At 42.2% G+C, this 17,052-nt stretch overlaps 1 protein-coding gene across 7 annotated transcripts in view; it reads left to right on the forward strand.

Annotated features, from left to right (window-relative positions):
* Positions 1-17,052, forward strand: part of TTLL5 (tubulin tyrosine ligase like 5) — a 120,150-nt gene that overhangs the window by 59,938 nt on the left and 43,160 nt on the right. For all 7 annotated transcript variants that reach the window (XM_015287390.4, XM_040701000.2, XM_040700999.2 and 4 more), the window contains one exon: positions 7,565-7,719. In XM_015287390.4, the coding sequence (XP_015142876.2) occupies positions 7,565-7,719 (155 nt within the window). The remainder of the gene's footprint in view (positions 1-7,564; positions 7,720-17,052) is intronic.

The following is a 17,052-nucleotide window of genomic DNA, read 5'->3' on the forward strand; positions in this document are numbered from 1 at the left end:
GTTATTAATGCTGATGTACAGAAGAATGCATTGAATTGGCCAGCTTTACCAGAAGGAGGGAGAGAGAGGAGGGGAAGCCTTGTGGGAGCTCTGCCCTTCTCTGGGAGGGAGGGTGTGAGATTTCAGGACCCAGCTATCATTAGGAATAGCTCCAATTCTCCTAGCCAGAGAGTTCAATCATAGGGATAACATCAGACCACCCAGGCAAGGGCCAGACCGAGCTGTCTCCATCTCAGTTATGCAAGCAGTCTGTGCCCAAGATCCAGCAGCCAGCATTCCTGCAAACAGCTGACAGGTCCATTGGAGGATGGAGTGCTGTCCTCATTCTACATTTTTCATTTGGACAGAAAACGGAAACTGGGAAGAAAAAGAGAAGTTTACTAAATGTTAGGACAGTGGAGAGGAAGTGAGGAATAAATGGAATAGGCAATTTACAGTGCCTCAGAGTGACTTTGTGGAAATCTTAGGCCACAAGAATCTCGAAATAAAGAGCTTCAGCTGAACAATTACTGCAAAACCTTGTTACCCATCTCAACAACACAGCTTGAGACCCTGGTCTGCATTATCCTGGCCACAAAACGAACTGCCAGTGAGGCAGAATCCTGTACAGGTCCCAGTGGTCATCAGCTCCTTTGGTTCTGGACCTGAGCAGTGCAATGTGGTGGCTACAAAAAGGCCAGGAAATATTTTTAAAACGGTAGGGATATTTTCCTCACTGAATGTTTTTGGTGTGGTGGTGGTTTTTGTTGTTTTTTTTTCCTCCACTCTCAGTGTTAGTCCCTTAATATGACTCAACTTACTTTATCTGAGTCTTAATCTGATTTATTTTCCTTACATAACCATTTAGTTGACTTTTACCCTTCTGCTGAGAGAGTGAAGGGGAAACATAGAGAAAGAAGCCATCTCAGTCTGTAACCAGGAAAAGGAGCAAGAGGCCAAGAGATGAAGCCTGAGGTCTATTTTTTTTTTTTTCCACAAAGCTGTTTGTACTGCTGCAGGGCCCCATCTTTTCCTCATCCTCAGGCTGTTGACACAAGAATTGAAATGACTTCTAGTACTACTAACTTGTAGATTCAGCAGTAATACAGGTGATATCAGCAGAGGTTGTAGGATGCTAAAATGTCAGTGTGGCTTCTGCAGTGCTGGAATAGAACCCTTCTGCTCTGAGTTTCCTAAGGGAAGAGGAGCAGAGGCTTTTGTTACAGTGCAGCAACATTTGCACATCTCCAGAGTCAGTAAATGGGCCGGGCTGAGCAGCTAGTACTTGTGTTATGGGAAGGATTACACCTTGATGAGCAAATGTTCATTATCAAAATCACTACCACTGGGAAGGTTGGAGGCAGTGTCTACATGAAAGCCTGACTTTTTCAGGAGAAGTAAGAGGGGAGTTCAGCCATCCACAGCAGCACTACGAACATAGGGCTTTTTTTCATTGTTAAATGGATGCATACGCTGGAGACTCTACAAAGGAATTTGCAAGTTTGTCAGGTTTCCCAGGAATGTCTCTGGCAGGTCTTTGTCTGGAACATTTTCTGGAGACTGGAAGGCTTCTGCTCTGTATGCATATGTATATCCTGTAAGCTGGTAAGCTCAGCAAGCAGAGAAGGAATGTCACAGGCCTTTGGCCAGATCAGCCTTGGTACACGCACAGATTTCACACTTTGCTGCCTTTTAGCCCCAGTTCTTCCCCTCTGATTGTTGCCCCTACAGATGCAAATCTGAGCATAAAATGAAGCTATTTTAGTGAACGGGGTGTGGTCAGCAAGCTGACCTGGGTCACAAGAAAGCGGCCCTACAAAAACATTAGTACTGTGTGATTTCTCCAAAGAATTTGTAGTAGGTGTATTTTATGTCAACTGCTCAGACAGTGAAAGTATCTGTGTTTGAGATCGGTTTGGAGTTTCTGTTGACATTTCAGAAAAGAGTCAACTTCCCATATTGAAATTTTCTGTTGGATTTCAGCCTCTCAGTACATTAAGGAAGACAGACTGCAAGGCAGAAGGACAATTTCCAGTAGTACTGGAAGAGCTGGGTGCTCTGTTAGATTAAGTCATATGGGCCAGGGCTAGGTCACAGATATATTTGGGATCTCTGTGGTGAAGCCAAGAAAATGCAACATGAAAACTGAGTAGGGGACAGATTAATAAAGAATATTTATATTATTATAGTATATGTCAGCCATCTCTGGTGGCTGAACAAACAGAAATATCATTGAATAGTGCAACAAAGATCTACGTTTTTTAATATGGTATGGTGTTAACTCCTACCTCTGTTCCTGGGATGTGAATATTTCACTGATCTCAAAAGCTCTGGGGAATACGTGCCTAAGGAATGGTTGGCGGGTGAGAATGCAGTGACTAGGCAAGCCAGATAGTGAAAGAAGAAATATTTGTTTTACAAACTATTTGGATATAAAGATTGCACTGATAGATGAACAATAATAAGTAATAAAACAGGAAATTAGGGATTGACTCAGGTGGAGGGTGGGTCTTGAAGTCAAACTGAGCATCCAGGGTAAAGCAGATCAAGAGACAAAGGAGGAGATCTCACAAATTATTAGACATTTTAGACATTCTTTAGTTTTCTAATGGCACGCTTCCTTCTTTGAGCTTGTCCTGCAGTGTTGTCTTATCCTGTCTGAGGCACCAAAACTTAGATTCTGGTCTGTTCATAAGTCCAGTGCTCTTCTAACTTACATATGTCCTAAACTTAATCTATGTCCAATCTTTCTTGAAAAGAAAGGATTTTTTTCAATGAACTGTTAAAACAAACAAACCTGAGACATATTGGTAGTGTATGTTTTGCCCCAAATTCTGTGGTGTTAGGTCTGTTCCAGTTTCAGATTATAAACTTTTCATCATATTGAAAGATTTTCTGGAAGAAACTATAAAGTCTATGGTGACTGCATCCTTTTGGCCTGTCTCTTAGTCTTGATCTTAAAATTGTCTTGACCTCCTGGATTCCTTTTCCTCTTCACCAATCAGAATGACCCAAATAGAAGCCTGAGATGTGTGAAATAGAGAAGATGTGAGTGTGGCTCCAAGTAGAATAAATGGCCTCATGGTCTGTAGATATTTTGTCCTCAGCACATCATTTATAGGCAACAGGATATGACTGGCCTTTGGCAGAAAAATACTGAAACTGCCAACTGGGGAGAGTGAAGTAGGCATCTTCGTACTGTGTTGTTTGCTCAGTGCTGTAACACGGTAATAGTGAAACTCAGGATCTGCTGTTCAGTCTGTTTGTAGTGAAAATGTAAGTCACTTTACCACACTGTCAGAAGAGGCATAATAACAGCTTCAAGCAGTGATGTATCTTGGTTCAGCCTGGTTGAATCCTGCAAACTGATAAGAAAAACATTTGACCTTTTGGGAATCTTTTCCTGAATCCTTGAAGGTTGATCTGTAGCACTGAGTTGTTTGTTCATCTATTATTATTGTTAACATTTGCTACAGAATATCTGCTTCTTTGGCCTATTTGAAACAAGATCAAAGTGAAAATAAAGGATTTTATTTAAAGAAAGATTAAGTACTCTAATATGACAGTGAGAAGCTATTGAAAAAATAGCGTAATGTAGATCAAGAATGTGAAAGTTCCTCTTTAGACTCTTGCTTGTGATTTCTAAAAGGTTATTTGTCCACTGAATGCTGGTTTTCATTCTTCCTTTTTTTATTTGGAGATATCATTTCATGGCATGTGTGGGAACAGCCAGGAGATCTGGCCCAGCTGCCTCTACCTTGACTTTAGCAAAGCCTTTGACACTGTCACCCACAGTATTCTCCTGGGGATGCTGGCAGCTCATGGCTTAGACAGGTACACTCTTGGCTGGGTAAAGAACTGGCTGGGGGGCCAGGACCAGAGCTAGGTGGTGAGTGGGATTAAATCCACCTAGTGATCAGTCATGACTGGTGTACTCCAGGGGTTGGTATTGGAACCCATCCTGTTTAATATCTTTATTGATGATCTGGATGAGGGGATTGAGTGCACCCTCAGTAAGTTTGCAGATGACATCAAGCTGGGAGGAAGCCTCAATCTGCTTGAGGGTAGGAAGGTCCTACAGAGGGGTCTGGACAGGCTGGATCACTGGGCTGAGGCCAATGGGATGAAGTTCAACAAGACTAAGTGGCAGGTCCTGCACTTTAGTCGCAACAACCCCATGCAGTGCTACAGACTTGGGGCAGAGTGGCTGGAAGGCTGTGCAGAGGAAAAGGACCTGTGGTTGTTCAGTGCTTGGTTGAACATGAGTCAGCAGTGTGCCCAGGTGGCCAAGAAGACCAATGGCATCCTGGCTTGTATCAGAAATGGTGCAGTCAGCAGGAGCAGGGAGGTGATCGTCCACCTGTGCTCAGTGCTGGTGAGGCCGCACTTTGAGTACTGTGTTCCGTTTTGGGCCCCTTACTACAAGAAGGACATCAAGGCCCTGGAGTGTGTCCAGAGAAGGGCAGCAAAGCTGGTGAGGGGACAGAAGCACAAGTCTTACAAGGAGTGGTTGAAGAAACTGGAATTGTTTAGTCTGGAGAAGAGGATGTTCAGGGGAGACCTGGTTGGCCTCTACAACTCCCTGAAGGGAAGATGTGGTAAATTGAAGGTCAGCCTTTTCTCCCATGTAGCAGCAATAGGACAAGAGGGAATGGCCTCAAGTTGTGCCAGGGGAGGTTCAGGTTGGATGTTAGGAAAAACTTCCTCTCTGAAAGAGCGGTCAGGTGCTTGAATGGGCTGCCCAAGGAGCTGATAGAGTCAGTGTCCCTGGAGGTGTTGAAGACATGTTTAGGTGTTGTACTGAGGGACATAGTTCAGTGGGTAGCACTGGTGGTAGATGACTGTTGGACTAGATGATCTGAGAGGTCTTGTCCAACATTTCTAACTCTCTATATTTCCCATTTCAATTATAAAGCAGATCAAGAAATTAAATTAAGCAAGGCTACAGAATGATACCCAAAAGTACTGGATACAAGAGTTGAGACTTTTGCTTTTGTTAAATTTATTCAGAAAAATATTTCTGTGAATTAAGCAAGACCATAGACATCTGGCTCTTTTAAGCTTATGTATCTCCACTGTCAAGAAGGCAAGTGTATTGCTTACCTTCAAACTTGTTATTAAAAACAAAAAACAGTAACTTTCTTCTTGTAGATCCATATGAATTAACATCTTTCCTTTCAGTATCTGCTTTTGTCCAGGTACCACACGATATCTTTTTTTAAGCCAAAGAGTTTATTTCTTGTTAAGTATTTGCCTCTGTATGAAGGATGCTGTTGCATCAGGTGTACAGGAGGGTTAGTAACTGGAAAATGAAGCCACTCTGCTGTGCACAGATGTGTTGGGGTTCCCTCAGCAACCCACCAAAGCAACATCCTGGCAAGCTAATTGCAGCAGCTGAAATGTCTCAGCACATGGCACAGTAATAAGAAGTAACACCCATCTGGGTGGGCTGGCTGCAGCCAGACCTTACTATCTTGCTGGTGTTCTCTCCCTCATTCTGAATCCCTTGCCTGTCTTTAATCCTGCTATAATTTAAACACCTGTCTCTCTGGAATGTGTGAAACATCCTTTCTACCTACACGAAACTATTTGCTCACCTGCTTTGCTTAGAAAGACAGCTTTCAAAAAATAGTGGTTATAGTATTAGAGAGGAAAGCATATCACGTTAATAGAGCAGGGATGAGCTGGTAACTCATCAGAGTCAATGTGTCTTAGTATCAAAATGATGGGGAGAAAAAGTTGGATAAAGTAATCATAGTTCCACATGTGTCTGTACGAGCAAAGCTGTGACTGCTGTTGCTAACAAGCTAAGAATTGTATATATACTATTTGTTTCACATACAATGTTGGCCTCTGTCTGCCTCATTTACTATTCTTGGTTGGTTTTTTTTCAGATCATAAAAACTTGGTGGCTACAAACTGTCATTGTTACGTATTTGTATGGTGTCTGGCACTATGAGACCTAGTACTGATTTGATATTTTCTATTGTTGCAATGAAAAGGCTTTAAATAATGAAGTCTATAGAAAGCTTAAATTTAAGGGCGAAGTAGAGGGGGCAAAGTGACTTCTTATGCTCTTCTCCACGTTAAGTGGGTAGCACTGCTCATTCCTAAGCTTGCCCAGCATGTTCCACTGTAAGACTTGGAAACTGTGACTGAATGGATGAGAAGAATTACGCACAGATTGAAGGAAGAATGGGATAGGATAGAACTGGGAAGGAATATGGCAAAAGGAGGATCCTTTTGGAGAACTGGGCAGAAGAACAGTGTGTAATTACAATAAATGAATTCTGTCCAGAACTTGAAGTAGGTGTTTTCTGAATTTAGGAAGTGGCTAAATGCCTTATAGTACTAAACTACTGAAAGGGTGACAACATCTTGTGTTGCCAGTTGCCATGTTAGTTTACGTTCTAGAGTTCAATCAGAGCATGTGGATTGTGCAGTTCTGCATAAGACTGTTGTAGGTGTGAATGCAGCATCATGCAATGCAGCTTGTATATACTTGTTTTAATTAGAGTAATTCCACACAAATACTGGTAAAAGCGCATTGTTAGGATAGCAAAGTTGGGAATTTGCAAGCTATGCTTATGCATTTATAGGAAGTTACACTTAGGTAACTTACCTTTGAGATCTGGATTGGATGCAAGGCTAGTTTTTCAGTTCTTTCCAGTTGTCCTGCATGTCATTGGTTACACACCTTTCAGTTGCCCCAGAAATGGACGGAGTAATACAAACAAGTCACCTTTACCATATGACCTTAATCTTAGTGCACAACCAGGTTGTTCTGTACTTCTAAAAAAGCAGTATGTGATCACATTGTTAAAGACGGTCAGCCTTTATAGTGTTTTGCAGCATTCATAAAATGTTTTAAAGATGTATTATTAAACTTCTCTAATAGATGCCATTACTGTATGAACTTAGGCTTTCTTCAGCAGACCAGCAGGTTGTGTATGCTCACAGTCTGATCCTTTCAGAAGACATGTGAAGAATGTTTAGAGAAGGAAACAATGAAATGCGTTTTATATGCTTAAAGCCAAATTGATAGTTTCTTTAGAACTTGGTAAAACAAACTTACACCAAATATGATGTTAGGCTATCGTTGACTATTTTGTATAGTCACTTGTGTGAACAATTTGAAGCTGTTTTAAGTGGAAATGTTCATTCATGTGTGGTAGAGTTAGATACTGAGTTTTAAATCAGATGTGTGTATGTTGATGCATCTACTGTACATCTACTATGGAGCAGGGTAGAGAGGACAGAGTGCATATGGCTTGTTCAGCGACACAGCTTGTGATGACTCGACAGATGCACTGAGTTCTTTTCAGAAAGTGCAGTGTAAGCCCCATTCTTTTGCAGAGTTAATTTTATAGTGTAGAATTATTATTTTTTTTTTACTGTATCTTTGTTATCAGTTCCATGGCAGGATATGTTTTCCTGCTTTGGGATTTTTGCCTGATTCTTGTCCTTTTCCCCCCTTGTGCTTTTACTTACCTTAGTCCATACTCTATCCAGTATGCTTAGTGCCATCTTTTGCTCATTTCTTGTTTTTTAATGGTTTCTGATGTCTTTTTCATTGCCTCTGCAGTTAACAAGCTTGAACTTAGCCAGTGGAGCTGTTAGCAAGGGGAATGCAGCTGTGCCCCCAAGCTACCGATCAGCGCTCAACAGGAAAGGGCCTTTGTGCACTGTTCAGTCAGACACTCTTACAGATGACAGGAGATGCATCTCTTCAGCAGTCAGGTAAGTTAAAACTGATGCTCCATGTTTTTGAAGGAGAGTGCGTGGTACTCAGAAGCTCATCCATAATTTGTTCGATGTCTTGCTCAGAAGATTTGGCTTAAGGGCCAAATACTAGTTCTTTTCAGGACTACCCGAGGAATTAGGCCCATGGAAACTAATCTGTGTTCCTACTACCAGCAGTTTCATGGTGGAATGAGTAAATAGATGAACGTGTGGAAAGGGGGGGCAAAAGGGAAATGTCAGTTTCTCTTCTCTAATTATTCGTCTTCTCTATAAGTTTGGGTTCTTTGGTGTCAAGCCATGCAGAATGAAAACCTTTACCTGATAATGCGGAAATCTCCACGAAGGCCTCATCTTTCATGCTTTTTTTCTTTGAATATCAAGTTTCTATTGTTTAAAGATAGAGCGGTTCCCTGTAGTGTTTTATTAAGTTTCCTTCTCAGATGGCTTCCTTCTGCTCTTTATTAATTTTGGACATTGGAATTTGTATTTGTGGCTGATGTGATTTGATGACTCATGGGACATGGGACTCAGAGAATTGTGATTCTGCAAGAAAAAAAGCTGTTCTTCCTGTGTTTGAAAGAGCAGCACTCTGTACCCCAAGGATTCTAGATCTTGGAAGTTAAGAGCAAGGTGAGCCTACTGCAGAAGGCTAGGCTGAACACAGGCTCAGAACTGCTTGAGACATCTGATTTCTTCATTTGCTAGTGCTTTTTTGTCCTTTTAAATTCCTTTTAAATAAAGAAATTAAATAAATAAGTAAATGAGGCAGGACTTCCACAACATGCATTTAGGATGAGAAAAACAATGTACAGGTGAAAATAGTAATTCATCTAATTGATACGTGAATGTTACTGGGAAATGGAGGAAGGTAAGAAATTCAGATATGCAGTACAGAAGGCATATGACCTGGGTGGTCATCTTTTCCCAAATGGGTTCTTCAATAGAAGGATTGGAATGGGATTTGGAAAGCTCAAGAAAAATTTTTCTTATTTCGTCAGTCACTGCTTTTCGTCCTGCCTAAAGAAGAGGAATGTGAGAAATGAATTCCTGGCCTGTTTCTGTTCCAGCACAACATTTGCCTGGGGTTTGCAGTTATTAAGAGAGGTGGTGATTTTGCTCTTGGAGACCAGCCAGGGTGGCTATTACCTAATCCAAATAAAGAACCTATCCAACAGGTGTAAGCTGCCTTCCCCTCCTACACAGTTTGAGGGAGCAGCAGAGTGCAGGCTGTCATAGAGCTTCTGTTTGTTTCTCAATTCTACTTGCACCTCTGCGTGGATTCAGACATAGCTGGAAAGGAATTCCAGTCATAATCTTCTACAAATCTCTGCAGAAGGCACAGTAGTTACCACCTTTCTCTGAGGCCATTTCTATTATATGTTGTTACCTGCCGATCTGACAACCTAGCTTTTAATGTCCTGAACTCCACTCTCAACTGTGCCTCATCTAGCATTGTATGTGTAGCTTAATGCCTGTAGAAATTGTTCTATTTTATACAAGGAAAGTTCTTCAGAAAGTGTCTGGCCACAGCTGGTATAAGATTCTGTCATCAAAATTTTTATGAAACATTTGGTCTTTCAGTATTGAGTCATCCTTATTATTCTCAAACCAAGAGACTGAATAATACCATAAGACCCTTTGCTGAATTACTTTATTTTCACGGCTGCTTACCTAAAATGGCCAGAATACTGGGAATTAGAAGTTTTACATAAATATGGGGAAAAAATATCCTGAGACAGTGCTGGATTACTTTGGCTGTGAACTTTCTTTTAATGAAAGAATTCCAAAAGGAGCATCAAGATCATGATATATCGAAATAGCTATCTTGTTTTAAAGGACTTATTTGGGCTTGGACTGTTACACTGGAGCTCAGCAGTTCACAGAGGGTCACCTAATGAGTGTCAGCCTGTGCTCGGTACTGGATGACTATGTGAAGAAAAGCTTCCTGTTTTCTTCCATTGAGGTTCTTGTCTAGCAGTTGTAGAATTTAGCAAGGATGGAAATGTTTTGTCAATGGGTCTCTTATCTGGCTTGCGTTTGGCTCCAGTTCAAACATCTGCCTCTGAAACTCAGTCACTACAGTTTTTGCAGAGCTGTATGGTAAAACTAAGCCATCTTGCTGCTTCTGAGTTTTGCTTGAAAATTTTATGGTCATGCTTGTGAGCTATGAGATTCAGGCTATTAAGAATAAATTTTTCTTCTCCTTAATTCCCACTTACCCAGTACTGATGTATCTACATTTCTCTGAGCAGAAGTTAGTTCTCCATTTTTTTTTTGTTGAATGTTGCCTGTAGAGAAGAGTTGCCAAATTTAATGGTCAGCTTGCCAAAAGACAAAGGCAATCTTGAGTTTGTAATACTGAGACAGAGAACAACTCTGGATATGTTAAAATGTTATTTTATAAATCTATAGCGCTGTCCTTTTTAAGACCTTTTTGTTTTTAGTTACTTCCTATGAGCTTTGCCTCTGTTCCCAGTCAGACTGAGGTTTAGGCTTTCACTATGTCGGAGATGAAGAAAGTACAAGAGGTGCAATGTTCCAAGTTGCATAGGGGTTCACTTTTGACTTCTGTAACATGGCTGTCAGAGGCCCTTTGCCATGTTTGCTGCAGCCTGGCCTATATTACCCTCTGTAGGTCTTTGCAGCTCTGCCAAACCTGCTCCCTCCTTCTTTAACCATAGTCCTGAAGGTCTTATTCCAGTCTGTCTCAGCTTCTCGGTCTGTCAGGAAGGAACGTTACTTATTCACATTCTGCTTTAGCCACGTAAACAGGTTAGTTATGCTCTTTATAAGGAAAGTGTTTAAGATTGCTGCCTATGATTTTATCATAATGTTAATAACGTAACCTAAGAACAACAAAAATGAAAGTGATTTCTTATTATCCACTGGAACTGGTTTCCTGACATTGAATTTAAGACCTTACTAGAAATGTAGCTATGGTCAGCTCCTGAAGACGTTCTCAGTTGCACAATAAAGGTAGAAAATAGTGTTTAAGAGAACAAAATTTATTGTTCAGAACCTAAACTAATTTCTGAGTACTGTTGGCAGATAGTTGCATAATCACCAATAACAGGAGTGGTAGGCTTTCCTAGAAGCTTCTGGCACTGGAATCTGCACTGCTATCTCACTTGTTTTTGAAACTCTTCTCAAAGAGTTGTTTGGGCTTTGCAAATCACTTAATCTCCAAGACCTGGGCCAAAGCTAATGAGAGAGAAATCTTTCTAATTAGTACAGATTTCTATGTTTTCAGTGGGCAGCTTGGATTCAGCCATCCTTGCACAGGTTCATCTTTTAGAACTCATGCAGGCAGTGTGTTGGCAAGCATTCAGCAGTGAAACATGGTCAGTATTTTTCCAGACCTTTGTTTCATTAGCTCCTTGGTCTTTCAGGACAGCTTTCTCAAAACTAAAGACAAAACCAACCTAGCTCTGCATATTTTTTCTTTGTATCTTTTGACAGATTTATCTAACTTGGTTGAGGGAGGCAGGCAAGCAAGCTTCTCTGTCATCAGTCAGAAGCTAGAATGGCAGTCCAACTTATACCACATAGCTTAGATTCTGACTGCTACTAAAGTCAGAAACAAAGGGTTCTGCTCTTTTCATTGTTTAACATGCCCAAAATACTACTTAGCTCACTTCCTAGCCAAGGTGCTCAGGCTCATCAAGAAATGATGTCTTGTTGGCAGGCTCTCTAATCTGGGTTAAATGTTGAAAACAATGTTTTTCAATTTTCTTATCTAGGGGTTTCTATGTTTAAGTTGTTCTGTCATTCTTAGTGGTAGGAACAGCTTAGGGCATTGTGGGTTGTGTGCTGTATGGCTGCCATGTGCCCAGGTTCTAAAACAGGTTCTCCTTTTTGTAGTTCTAATTTATTTCTTGCCTGGAAGCCTTGAGCGGGTTGGGAAACTAGAAGATTCCACCCAGATATCTGGCATCCTAGGCTTTCAGGAACCCCAAACTGTCTAGCTCATGTCTAAAAATCCTCTAAGTATCTGATCTGTAGTGAACCTGAAGCATTCTGGAAGAATTAGATGTGCTGCTCATCCACAGTATAGTTACAGCATTCACATAATTGCTTATGGGCTGCACTGCATGTATTTTACTGCTCATGTGCAAACCAACGTTATGGGCATGGTAAATCCAGTACTTCTTAAAATCACATCTTCCTGTGCCTATTCTAATAGCAAAGATGTATTTATTTGTATCCCGAATGTTTTAGACAAAAATAATGGCATATTCTGCTTTTGCACACTCCCTCACAAACTGGGACCCCAAGTGCTACATCCCCAGACAACCTTTCATACTGCGTATGCAGTCTCTGAAAGCAGAAGCCTCATATTAATCGCCTGGCCTTCATTATCCTTAGATGGATAGTGGATTCCTAACCTAGGGCCTACTTCTGCTTCATGCCTGGTTCATTACTCTTAGGGCTGCACATAATACATTTTCAGAACTTCTCTAATCATGCTGAGTATATATTCTTTAGGCTTGTGAGGAGGAGTCTCAGCTCTTTCAAGAGTTTGCTCTCTGCTGATGTAAGTGGCTGCTCCATCTCCACTAAAACTTTGAATCTTGCCAGAAAGACTCCAGGCAACTATGGCAAGCAAACGGTTGTTCATCAGTCTTGATTCTGTGTGTCAAAGGGACAGTTTATTACATTTGACCTAGAGGTGAAAGTAACCTCGCTGTTTTCTCAGTTTTCATTTAATTTTTTCAAGATACAGAAGGTAGAATAGGAAATCTAACAAGTGCTTGGAATCTGACTAGGTGGGATATGAAGAGCTATGAAGAGAACTGTGCTAGAACAAGAGGCTTACTAATGTGCAGGGTGGTTCTCACAATGCTAGAGGGTGAGAAGTTAGTGGGAGTGTCTTCTTTTTGAAAGACTCCTGGTCTGGGGGGGCTTAGCATGGCATGCACAGCATGACTGTTGTAGTATGTGCCCTGGAAAAGAACTGACTACATATGGGCTTGTAGCTAGAGGCAAAGATGAGAGAATTCTATTAATCTTGGCAGCTAATGCTAAATTTTTATAAGAATAGATCTGTTTCTCTTTGTTGCATGATATGTATTGCCCTGTAGTTCTGCATCTCAAGGGTTAGTGGTAACTTTCCTGTCTTCCAAGTTGCATGTTTCAAGCTCCCTGCAGTCTCTGGACAGGTAGAGACTGTCCATCCTCTGTCCTGTGCTCCGCTTGCCAAGTGGCTGGAGCCTGTTTGTTTGTATAGCAGCTGAGTGCGCACTGACTTTGAAGAGACTGTACTGCACTGATGCCTCTGGAGGAAATGAAGAGAGAAGGCAGCAGGCACTGACGGCCACAACAGACCTTCAGTTTCAGGAAACTCTGTGGTGACCTTAACACCTCCCTGGCTAGGCAGCTCAGAAGTGCCAAAGCAGGAGCAGCGGAACATTACCAAGATCAGTCCTGTGCCAGCACTGCCTTCTCTGTTCTTTTCTCCTAATACCGTTTGTCCCTTCTCTTTTCTCTCTCTTTCAGGAAATGTCTGATTATGAGCTCAGTCTGTCCGCACTACACAACTTTTCTGCAGGCTTCATGCTTACACAGTCTTTTTCTTTCCTTCTGGTGTAAATATGTCCCTTCTAATACCTAACAACAGCAGAGTGCTGTCCTTGATGAGGAGCAGAAGTCCTCATAATGAGGCGAATCTCACACAGGTCATTCTGATGCCAATTCCCCTCAGTTGTTAAACCACTGGGAGGGCCTCCAGCTCATAGTGTCCTTTTATCAGGCTGCTTGCAGGGATGAGTGCTGTGTTTAGGAAGGCTTGTATGGAAAAGTCCCTTTTTAGTAAGAGGGGCTGTTTGCATTAGAACATACACAAGGCTGATTCCCTTTGCCTGGATTTTCTTTCTGTGGCAGGCCTCTCTTGTCTTATATGCCTAAATTAATTCAATTTCATTATTTCAGTGGGAGAGTGAGAATGTGTAGTGTTTTTTTTTTTTTTTCGGTTACTCCATCTGGTTCTCCTGGGCAGCTCTGTCACACTGTATTCACTTAAAGCACTTGAGAAACAGTAGTTCTGGGAGCCCTGAGTCTGGGTGTTGATGTAGGATTACTGTATTCGGAGGAAATTTGAGGAGGGAGGCTGAAAAACAAATTCTGCATGGGTAGCTGTACGTTCTTGCAGCTCTCCTAGTCTCTGGCTTGTACACGTTCTTTTTTCATTCCCACATATTAGTGCATGGAGCAGCCTTCCCCCACCCTGGTAACCTTTAACCTTTGTCTTTAAGCATCTCTCAGGGTCTCTGGTGACAACTTGTTAACTTTGGAGGTAAACTGGCTGACTACACCTTCAGAAATACATGGCTTGCCTTGTATTACTTCTTATGTATTTCGGTCACGCTGAAGAAATGTGTGATGGCAGGTTCAATTACTTTCATCCTGCTTGGAAATTGCCCCGAGCCTCAGCACCGCAGGTTGGCACTGCCTCGAAGGATCCCTGCTTCCCACAGCCAGGCCTTGGCTCTGGCTGCTTGGAGCCTCTGGGAGAGGAAAGGCGGAAAGCTCGTGACTTGCCCAGACAGTTTGAGGCCTGGCCCTGCAGCCTCGGCTCCCCAGACACTGTTGAGTCGGACTTGGCTGGCAGCCGCTGAGCTGTTACTTTTCCGAGGTAATAAGTGAGATTAATCGCAGGACCCTTTCCAGAGGCGAAGGGGGTTTGGGTTGAGTGCAGGGAGAGTGCAGGAGCCAGTGCTGGGTCTGGGAGCTGGAGGTGAGAGCTGAGGCCTTGCATCAGGGCAGAGCTGGGCAGAAGCAGACTGGTGCATGGCCTGCAGCTGCGGCCTGGGGGATTCCTTAGGCTGGTTCCATCTGAATGAAGGGGCACAGCATCTGTGTTACCTCCAAGGGTCCTCTGAGCTTGGGCAACTGTGCTTTTTGCAAGTAGTCCTAGTAATGTGAGAGGACAGGTTTCTCTTCCAGCACCTGGCTCTGACTTGCATGACTTCCTTTCAGAGAAGGTATGAAGATCTTTCCCATTATTACCACCAAGCAGCCCCTGTTGGTAGGTTTAGGGCAGTAACAGGGTTTTCATACCTTCCCTAGAGATAATACAGCATTGTAGTTTTTGATTCTTTGTTTTCAGCTGCTCCCCCTTACTGACCTTTCTCCAGTGTAAACGTAGGATTTGCCATCCTGATCAGGCTGCTAATCTTTATACATCACTTGTCTTGTCCTTTGGAGTAGCTACCACTAATACCTTCAGTGAAAGTGCAGAACTTTTTGACTGGCAGCAAATAAATGTCCTGTCTCTGGGGAAATCTTGCTTCTCCCCTCCAGCTGCTAATGGCTGACTTATAGTTCCCACCGTATTTTCTGTTCTACATAGGTAGTCTAGCTGTGGGTGTTGTCATTAATCATATTTTACTGTCTGGAAAGGTTGTAGCCTCATTCATGAGCTGTAGCAGTGAGTTCCACAAGTGAATTTTGTATCATGCAAAAGTTTCCCTTTTTAATTTTTTTTCAAATTTGCCAATAGTCTCTGCCCCCTTAATATGTCAAGGCAGAACAGAAGTGCTTTCTTTATTCTGCAGTATTGATTCTGTATGTTTCTATCACCTCCCTCCTTACTTGTCTCTCCTGAACTAAACAGACCCATTCTTTTTCATGTTCTGAATGGAAGTCTTCCAGCCCTCAAATAATTGGCTGGCTGTCTTTATTCAGATGACAAGATTTGAAAGCAGTACATCAAGTAGGAGTGAAATGCTGATTTTATGTGATGTTGTCATTTTTAACTTATTATCTAACTCATAACTTGCATATACTTATACCTTGCTGGCTTCCGACCATACTAAACATTGAGTTCTCATTAATATATGGTTGTTTTTCTTTGACTACTGTAGTTAATGTAACACCAAGCAACAGGTATAGGCAGTTCATGCTTGTACAATTCTTTTTTTAATTCCTCATCAATGAACTCTCTTCTGGCTTTTAGCTCCTACCAATAGATTTTGTTGGCTGTGACAAAAGCTACATGCTGTTCTTGGTTCTAGTAACCATTTAAATTAGTATAGACCAAGTTTTAATCTTTTAGGATCTTGCCTCATACCCTCTCCTCCAGCCATCCCTAATCTTAGATCTTTGAAATATTCTATAGAGGTTCTGTGTTTTTTTTTATATTGTAAAATCATCTGCAGATCTCTTTTTTTCTCTGCATTCAGTTAAATCTCCCAATCACCATTTTAAAAATCGCTTTACAGAGTGGTGAGCAGAGGGTTAATGTGGCCATAGCTGTCACTTCAGAAGTTTTCAGTGGGGAGATCAACTGCTCTGCTGCTCTCGGCTTTCTAGGAAAGAGGATACCCCAGCAGCCTGGTGCTCTGCAGGAGCTGCTCTGCCTAAAGCAGCCTTTCTCTCTGGAGGAGTTCTGAAAGGGTTACAAAGGAGCCTTGGCTGTTTCCTTGAGCTATTTGGAAAGGACAGGCCTCAGACAGTTTGGCAGGAACCTGGGGCCCTGTTTTTTCCAGCCCAGCCCTTCCTTCTGCACGGAGCTGTCAGGGAATCCCACGAATGTCTGGTTTCTCCCCTTTCCTAATTTTTTAACAGTATTTTTATCCGTTCCTGGCTCTTTCTCACACAGGGACCTCAGGTTTTGTCCACTGCTTGGCTTTGCAGGTAGTGAGATGGAAATGAAAGCTGTGCTACTGTGCCATAGCTATTGGATTTAGTTCACAGTTATGCGGCTGAGAAGGGCACTGGGAAGCTTCCCAGAAGAGTGTCCTTTCTGGCACTGATCTTAAGGCAGGTCCATCTGACCTAAGAACAGAGGGATTGAATGGGCCCATCTTTGAACTGTGCTGTTCCTGTGGGTCACAGTGAGGCACTTGAAGTCTCAGAGTGGCACGTTCTGTATCCACCCTACTAGACACAGCAAACTGCTGCTTTGTAACAATGGAAAGTCCGTTTAAAGCTAGTCTTGTACTGGACGAGACAGTTTAGCAACCTTTCCTTCATTTGCCTTAGGCTCTTCAGGACTGTCGTGAAGCTGAACTTGTTGTGAATATTTTGGGAGATTGGAGTTTGCACCATACCTTTTGGTGTCAAAGAAATGGATTTGTGTAGAGTGAAGGAACAGATGTCTTAATGCTAAAAAGTTTGGTTACTGCTAAGAGCAAAGGCATTGCAAGGTGTCTCTGTGTTGGAGATACCATATTCTGCAGCTGAGAAAGCAAGATAATCCTAACTCAGTTTCTCTTTCTCAGTAAGCCTGTCAGATGCTGGAAGCAGTGTGTGATCTGAGATATATGTGGAAAGCCTTTCCAGAAGGCAGCCCTCTTGTGGGACAGTCCCTGGACAACTCCCTGAATTCAG

This window comes from Gallus gallus, chromosome 5 (genome assembly GCF_016699485.2).
Source record: "Gallus gallus isolate bGalGal1 chromosome 5, bGalGal1.mat.broiler.GRCg7b, whole genome shotgun sequence".
Lineage (NCBI taxonomy): Eukaryota > Metazoa > Chordata > Aves > Galliformes > Phasianidae > Gallus > Gallus gallus.